The sequence below is a fragment of the Gambusia affinis genome, linkage group LG17 (genome assembly GCF_019740435.1).
Source record: "Gambusia affinis linkage group LG17, SWU_Gaff_1.0, whole genome shotgun sequence".
Lineage (NCBI taxonomy): Eukaryota > Metazoa > Chordata > Actinopteri > Cyprinodontiformes > Poeciliidae > Gambusia > Gambusia affinis.
In genome coordinates this window covers 12,264,906-12,272,847 of record NC_057884.1, presented here as the reverse complement: position 1 = coordinate 12,272,847, position 7,942 = coordinate 12,264,906, and the positions used below count along the sequence as shown (strand labels likewise).

General features: G+C 40.8%; 1 protein-coding gene and 1 long non-coding RNA gene across 5 annotated transcripts; one reads left to right on the top strand and one right to left on the bottom strand.

The window, feature by feature from the left end:
• Positions 1 to 646: 646 nt before the first annotated feature.
• Positions 647 to 2,071, top strand: LOC122819460. 4 transcript variants are annotated; one of them, XR_006368615.1, is made up of 4 exons: positions 647 to 674; positions 1,217 to 1,384; positions 1,580 to 1,663; positions 1,748 to 2,071. It is a non-coding gene; the product is annotated as an uncharacterized LOC122819460 (long non-coding RNA). The 4 variants fall into 4 exon arrangements; XR_006368612.1 differs by having other exon boundaries at positions 656 to 743; XR_006368614.1 differs by lacking the exon at positions 647 to 674 and adding an exon at positions 703 to 743 and having other exon boundaries at positions 1,147 to 1,384.
• A 1,257-nt stretch (positions 2,072 to 3,328) lies between these two features.
• Positions 3,329 to 7,317, bottom strand: LOC122819459 (PR domain zinc finger protein 12-like). The gene is made up of 5 exons (XM_044096200.1): positions 6,971 to 7,317; positions 5,474 to 5,664; positions 4,849 to 5,004; positions 4,389 to 4,503; positions 3,329 to 4,305 (listed from the first exon to the last, which is right to left on the bottom strand). The coding sequence occupies exons 1-5, from the start codon at positions 7,188 to 7,190 to the stop codon at positions 3,854 to 3,856; spliced, it is 1,134 nt and encodes a 377-aa protein (XP_043952135.1). The 5' UTR covers positions 7,191 to 7,317; the 3' UTR covers positions 3,329 to 3,853.
• Positions 7,318 to 7,942: the final 625 nt, after the last annotated feature.

Below are 7,942 nucleotides of genomic sequence, written 5' to 3'. Positions count from 1 at the left end.
ACTTATCTTGTGTGTAGTTGTTTTGGGCCATACAGAGAGAATTTGCTGGTGTGTTTTGGATCATTGTCCTATGCATACCCCCAGCAACCCCAGCAAAGCAATCCAAGACAATCACAAATCCTGCAATGCTGTTCGGTTAAGTTGTGCCAAGCGGAAAAGTTTCAAATTTGTCTCTTTGTTTTTATTTGTACATAATATTTCCTAAAAAAGTCATAAGGGGTAAGAACACACTGCTGTGTAATTGGCTGCCTGCTCATTGCATGACCAGTCTTCTGCACATGTGAAATCATTGGAATTGACACAAAAGTGTGTGTGTGTGTGTGTGTGTGTGTGTGTGTGTGTGTGTGTGTGTGTGTGTGTGTGTGTGTGTGTGTGTGTGTGTGTGTGTGTGTGTGTGCGTGGGTGTGTGTATGTGTGTGTTGTTTCAGGTATTTAGCTAAATGCAACAGACCTGCTGCATTTAGAAGACATTAAATATACAACAACGCTCTGTTTTTCAGCTCCAAGATAATAATAAAAGCAAAGTTAACATGGAATGTCATAAAGCTTACTGAAAAGCCCAACTAAGTAAAGTTACCTTAATGTAACTATCTTTGAGGTAGGAATAGAATACATTATCTCCAACTTTATAGTGATGGCAGCTATGGTTACAGAACGCAGTTCCACACGAAAAGGTCAACAGCAACACAGAAAAAAAGACTAAAAAGTCATTTAATTTTCATTTTATTTGATAAGGGAACACGGTTAGTAACTGGGATTGGAGTATATTTGTGTAACTTTAAATGTTTATGGAAAAACCTGTCATTAGTTGTGTTAATAGAAAGAATTATACTAATGTAAAGGGCTTGGATGATGAGAACGATTGCAATTATTAGCAGGAATGCTATGTCTTTTGATATTTACATCTTCTACATATAAGCTGCTCTGCACTAGATGAGCTAAAGTCATTTTTCTTCCTGTTCATATTCTTCTACATATGATAAGCAGAAAGTTTTGCTTTGAAAGAAGATTGCAGACTGGTCAAACTGTTTCTTAAAGGTTTCTGCTTACTACATTTTTTGTTTTGTTTTGTTTTCACTCTCCATTGAGTATATTACTGCTTTTATTAAATCATCGTTTAATCATCTGTTCTTGCCTTCTCACCAGAGATACATGCTGCTTGTAGTCAGGGAGAACGTTACAGTAACTCTATCCTTCCACTGTGTGTTCCTGTCAGCTCTGTTTACTGACTCACAGCCGTCTGGGGACTACAAACACCCCCGTGACTGAAAACTGCTTTGTCACCATCTTCTTGTGTCAGTTCACTAATAGCTGCTGAGCAAAAACAAGAAAGTCCTGAATGAAGGATTAAAGTGTGGAGCGATGCTGTGACTGATAATCTCTGGTGAGTTTGTTTCTTTTATGCCAAATTGTTGTGTGAAAAGAGGAATTCATTGTGCAGTGTTTTCCTTTTGCTGCTCTATGTCTCAATACTTTAAAGATGTAGATTCGTGAACAAATCTGTTAAACCCGATAGGGATGCGGTCAGGCTACCGTTTTCAGACATTATTTCATTAGTGTGGCGTCTATCTTTCTTCAGGAGTGCGGCATGTTATTAACTGGATAACCTCCTGTTGTTGCTCCAATGGGAGGGAGGAGACAGTTTCAAGCTGCCAGTGTCAAGGTGCCCTTCATTCAGCAAGCCGCCTCTATTTATAAGAGCAATTTGTATGTTTATGAATGAGCTACTACGTTTCTCTCTGTACAGGGCAGAAAGTGTGGACGGTCGACCATGATGTAAAATCCTCCCATCAGACTCTTCCATAATGTGTCCTACTGTATCTCCTGTTACTAGGTCATTCATGTTCATATCTGCTTCACCTAAACTCTGGGTTGTGCTGTACTTGTACTAATGAGGACTTGTCTGAAAACTCCTGCTTAAAGAAGCTGGACAATGTCTGACAGCTCACAAGTACAAAGCACTCACTCTACAGCAACAACAGCAACAACATCCTGTCACGTGTGGTAAAAATGGGACTTTGTAAGCCCAATATTCTGGCGTACAGACTGATTAAAGAATGATGCGGATCGTTTTGTTGTCTCCTTCAAGTCTTTTTGGCAGTTTCTCGGAGCATCAAGTTTCTGTTCATCTGTTCCAAGGTGTTTGTCGCCATCGTGTGGATTTAATGGGTAATTACAGTTGGTATTCAGAAAAGTGGAGGAAGAAAAATATAGCGACTCAAACCTGTGAAGTGAGCTTTCAAAAAGCAGAAGAATGTATAAAAATAATGATTTAAGACTGCAAGTAGAACAGACAGGGATTTTTTATTTTTTAGACCACATGTATCCTGTCCATTATTTTTAGGTTGTCACAACCTTTCAACCTCCAATTGAGGGTAGAGGGCTGAAAGTGGAGTTGGTGAATTCCAGGCTTATTGAATTTTTTTTAGAAGTTGTAACAGAACATTTTAGATCCTATTTTTCCTTATCAGAAAGTAGAGCTTTCCACATCTGTAGCGGAGAGTTTGATATAAATGCGCAACTTATCAAAACTATAAACCTCCCTTTTCCACGATAGTTTACTGGGTGACAAGGTGGAAGAATTTCATATTTTCAGAAAAAAAAGAACAAACTATTTTACATATCAGTGGTTTCTAAAAAGGTCTACAAAATTACAGACATCTTAATTTGACTAAATTAAAACAGTGATTCAGAGCAATCAGCCCTTTGGTTACACTGGCATATATGCAAAGAATTTAACTTAAATTATCCAATATTAGGGTTTTTATTTTACCCCTCATGCCCCCAAGAGACACTAAGGCCACGTTCATTCCTTTAATTTAATTTAATTTATTATCTAAAATCCAAATTGAGAAAGGTGATCAAACATATGAACTTATGATGCAACTAATTTCCATTTCTTAAAAAAAAACTTAGAAATTTTTTTCTACATATGCCTTACTATAGTTATTAGCTTAATGTAATAATTTACTTAATGCAATAAATCGATGATTATTGGTTTAATGTAATGCAAATATACATTTTACATAATTTTCTTTTTGTTGTTGGTCTCAGCTTGATTATGTAGATTTGAAAAGTGTCTTATGAGGTTATACTTAAATAAAATAAACTCATTTCAAATAAATGTATATGCCTTGTAAATTAAGCATATTCTGTATGTTAGAAAGTTTCATCTAATTTCAATCAGCGACACTAATTCGTTTTCATGTAATCAGATTACATCTAGTTTTTTTGTTGGTTTTTTTTTGGATGTCAGTTATTTACAAAATATATCTCAATTATCAAAATTGAGCTTCCACTGTTTTCTAAACAGTCAACCATTTAAATCACATATCATTTATTTAGAATAGAAGAATGCACAAATGTATTTACATTCACATGATACAATTTTACAATTACACAAATCTCCATTCTGTACAGGTTTAAAGTGACCATTTATATTTTACAGTGAGGAGACAGTTTGACCATCGTGAAATTTGCTCAATAAATCTGACCGATTCCTCCCCCTCAGCTGCTGGACGTGATAAGAACATCCGCCCGGCCTCTAGTGTGACGTTCAGTACATCTGTTCATTTAGTCTCGCTTTATAAGGAGAAAACAAAACGAACAAATCAACAGGAAAAAATGTAGTTAATTAATTTGCCATAATTTGCATGGATAAATCTTAATGCCTTCATTCTGACCACATGATGGTCAAATGTGAAGACATTAGAAAGGGGGGGGCAACAACAACAAAAAAAAAACTTCCAAAGAAGATTCACAATTACATCAGCGCTTCGTTACATTTCCACCACAGCTCTAAAGTCTAAAGTGCGTCGTTGTTCTATGCCACAGCCTGACCCGGTGTCTGCTATCATAACACCATGGTGGGAATGTGGTGGACCAGAGGCATCTGATGCTGCATGGGGGCCATCTGCGGGGCAGGTGGAGGAGGAGGAGGAAGAGGAGGGGAAACCTGCGGGGGCGCGTCGGAGGCTTGCGCCACAGGTTTGTGCCTTGCGCTCTTCTGGTGCGCCCTCAGGCCCGCCAGCTGGGAGTATGCGCTCTGACAGACGTGGCACTTGTACGGCCGCTCGCCGGTGTGCAGGCGGACGTGGTTCCGCAGCGTGGAGGACTGGCTGAAGCGGCGGTTGCAGAAGCGGCACACGAAGGGCTTGTCCAGAGTGTGGATGCGCATGTGGGAGCGCAGGTTGCTGCGGGAGTTGAAGCCGCGGTGGCAAATGACGCAGCGCATCCGGCCCGTGGAGGTGGCGGTGACGGAAGGAGGAGAACAGGAAGAGGGCCCCTCGGTGGAGTGGGAGTCGTCTGGGAGGGGAAAACAGCGGAGGCGATGGGTTAAGACTTTGAAGTTGCTCTCGCCAAAGAGTTCCTAAAAGGAAGAAACTCACCATTCCTGCTTTTCTTCTGGTGTTCTTCGTCCATCCCAGGAACTCCAGGAATTCCCAGGAATGTGTTGTGCGTGTTTCCATACCAGACAAGGAGCTCCTGGTCAGGCGGAATGGTCTGAGGGAGGGGAAAAAAAACCTAAAAATATCAGCGTTTATCATTCCTGTTTTATTTCAGAAATAAGCGTTCAAGGTTAGTTGAGGTATAAGCAAACTTTGCGGCGACTCTTACAGAGAAACAAAAACTGTGTATGGTGAGTGTCAGATAAAAATCCAAACACTTAAAGAATCATTTGTAAGTATTAGAATTTTTTAAAATATTTATTATTTATTATCGCTTCACAGTCAGCTGAAAGTTTAGCCAAAAGCAGAGCCAGTTTAGTTCAGCTCAGGTTTATTCCAGTGGAGGCCCAGACTGAGCTCCGCTCTCTTGCGAACCTTCTCAGTTGAGCGTGAGGCTCACCTCCACCGCTTTATAGAAGATGCTGCTGCCGATCTGCACCACCTCCAGGTTCTGCTCCTGCTCGTTCCGAGCGCACTTTATGTAGGTCATCCAGCTCCGGTGATCCTCCTGGCTGGCGTCGATGAAGTACCGCACCGTGCCGTCCTCATTGAACACCTGAACAACGACGTGGATGTGTTACAGATGGAAAAATCAAAAAAATAATTGTTTTTTTGTTTTGTTTTGTTTTGTTTTTTGCATTAGGAAAGGGTTTAAAGCAGAAGCATCACTGGACCCATTTTACTTTGGCCCAAGCCCCGGAAAATATTTTTGGTGGCCCTGTAAAATTTCCAAAACAAATTTAATAAGGGGGGAAAAAATAAAATAAATCCAATTGGAATTTATTTAGCTGAATTTTGGATTTATTTATTTATTCATTTGCTTGTTTGCTTATGAATTAAATCTTTGAAATGTTTACATTTGTGGTGAACTACGAGCAACCTGAGTTGAACTGCTCTAACTCAGTTGGTCTGTTTAGTGCAAATAAATTGCATTATCGAAAATGCGCAACAAAGTCTGTGGAATTTGGAGAATTTAGGGATATCGTGCCCCAGTAAAGTCGTCATGTGTAGCAGAATGCGCTCACCTCCCACATCAGGTTGTTGTTCTTGAACAAGTCCACATGTTCGGGGGACAGGAGTCTCCCGGTGAAGGGCCCCATCTCTGTTCCGGCTTTGATCCAGGTCTTGGAGAAGATTCCCAGGCCTTCTCCCGGGATGGAGCTCTGGGCGATGATCACCTCGCTGGGAAGGACCAGGCTGGAGAGCTTCTGCACCTCTGCGAATGCAAAAAATAAATAAATAAAAAAGAAGGCCCGAACAAATTAATGCTAAACGTCTGAAAAAAAGAAGCTCTGAATGAACGTTTTCAGTGGTGAAAGCAGCAAATAAACTGGATCTTATTTTAGTCACGAAATATTAAGCCACACCTCACCCTGCGTTTAATTCGATTATCTGGATGAATTGATTGTTGTTGTTGTTGCGCAAGAAACACCACCACCTCCTCCCCCTTAAAGCTTCTTTTCCGCGAAGGAGAAGAAGAAGAAAAAAAGTGATTCTTAAAGTTAAATTCAAAGATTTTTTTTTTCCACACTGCAGAAAAGTGAGTAGGGGTTAAACGATCCTCTATTGCTCAGGGTCCAGCAATTTGTCATGCTTCAGATGTGATTTTCATTACAGTTTACTCGAGAGAGAGAGAGAGAGAGAGAGAAAAGAAGAAAAAAGAAAAAAGGGAACGACTAATTCCAAATTCATTATCCTTTTTAGAACTTTGTCGCAATAAATTTGCGCTGAATGAGACGGAGGCTTGTTTAAAAGGACGGAGGAATTTCTGCGACAAAAAAATGGAAAGGCGATTAGATGGTTGACATGCAATGAATAGCATTAGATTTAGCCTTCACGGCGCATTATGAGAGGAACAGCAAATCTCTTAAAAGGAAGAGAAAGGGGAAAAAAAGAGCCTCCAGAGTCTCTCATAGCTGCCAAGGGAGGAAAAGAGACTGTCCGGTGATTGATGAATGGGTGGATAAAAAAAAAAGAAAAAAAAATGTCAAAGAAAGGAAACCTTTCTGTCCGAGAGGTTTAAGTGGGAAACTTTCCCAGGTCAAGCACAAAGTTAACCAAATGAATTTAATGCTCCGCGTCTTTCAATCGGCGCCAGTTACGAGTAACAAGCCTCCGAGCGGCGGGGTCCGAGTGGAGGCTGGGCGAGGGTCAATGCGTTTAATGGCTCGAAATAAAAGCAGCCGGAAAAAAAAAAGGAAAAAGAGAGAGGGGAAAGTGCGAGCAGGGATGAAATGTTGGAGAGGGTCAGTCAAAGTTCTCCTAGATTTCTAACCCGCGCAGGGATTGTTGGGTAAATTATTTATGTGTTGAGCATAAAACAAATCAACACATTTTCTAGTTGACTTGAATCACTTTGTACAAAACTAAAATGTATGTCTTTTCTCATGCTGTTGGCTTTTACGCACATATTTGTCCTTCTTATTTCTTTTCTTAAATGGTTGAATTCAATTGCTTTAAAAGTGTGGTAAAAAAAAAAAATCAATAATAGTTCCCAAAGTGACCCAGCGGGTCAGCCTCACCTCCGGCGAAGGACTGGGCCAGAACCTCCGCCGTGAAGGCGGTCTTGGGGCTGCTGCCGCTCTGCCGCTCCTCCGCCAGGTGTTCGCCCAGCACGTTCCTCCACCTGCCGTACAGGAAGCTGTGCAGGATGTCCGAGGTGATCACGTCCGACAGCGAGCGGCCGGAGCACTTAAATCCGGGCTTCAGAGCCAGAGAGTCGGCGGGCAGCACGGAGCCCATGATGCGTGTGAGAGAGAGATGAAGGCAGAGAGCGAGAGAGAGAGAGAGAGGGGATGGAAGCGGTGAATGAACGGGGCTGGACACAGAGGCAAGAGTCCGTCCTCCAGACTGTGTGCGCGTAGGAAACTGCTGCAGCACCGGGCTGTGAGGGGTCTCTTTATATAAGTGGCTGGTGACCCCCGGGCCTAATTAGTTATTAATGACACACCCCTCACCATGTGGACCTGCCCGCTGCGGCGAGGCGCACCAACAGGATGGCACAGAGAAAAACTTGGGAACATGCGGGGGAATATATATATATCAAAACATCATGCACTTTTTAAAAGACTAGACTTATTGTAGTTTTTTTCTAAATAAAAAGAACGAAATATGTTAATATAAATGTTACATTTCATTCCCTTTTCGTGCTTTTTTTCGTTGAATATTTTTTTAATTTAAGGCTGGCAATCAAAACAAAGTTTATTCAAATCTGATATTTTGCTGTCGATTCAACTTCTATATGTTTTAAGGCTGTAAAGAATTGTTTTCTACCTTCACAAATTCTTGTTATTAAAAAAAAAAAAAACTTCCCCCTTTTTTTGCCTCCGCTTTCTCTTTTTCAATCAATTAACTTGTCAGGAGAGTTAGAAAATGTGTTGAAGAGTGAAGTGCAAAACTTCGTCCAAGGCATTTCTGTGTTTCTACAAAAGTGATACAAAACTTACGATTTCTAGATGTAGTATTGAAAAAAAAATAAAACTTTCAATATTTTT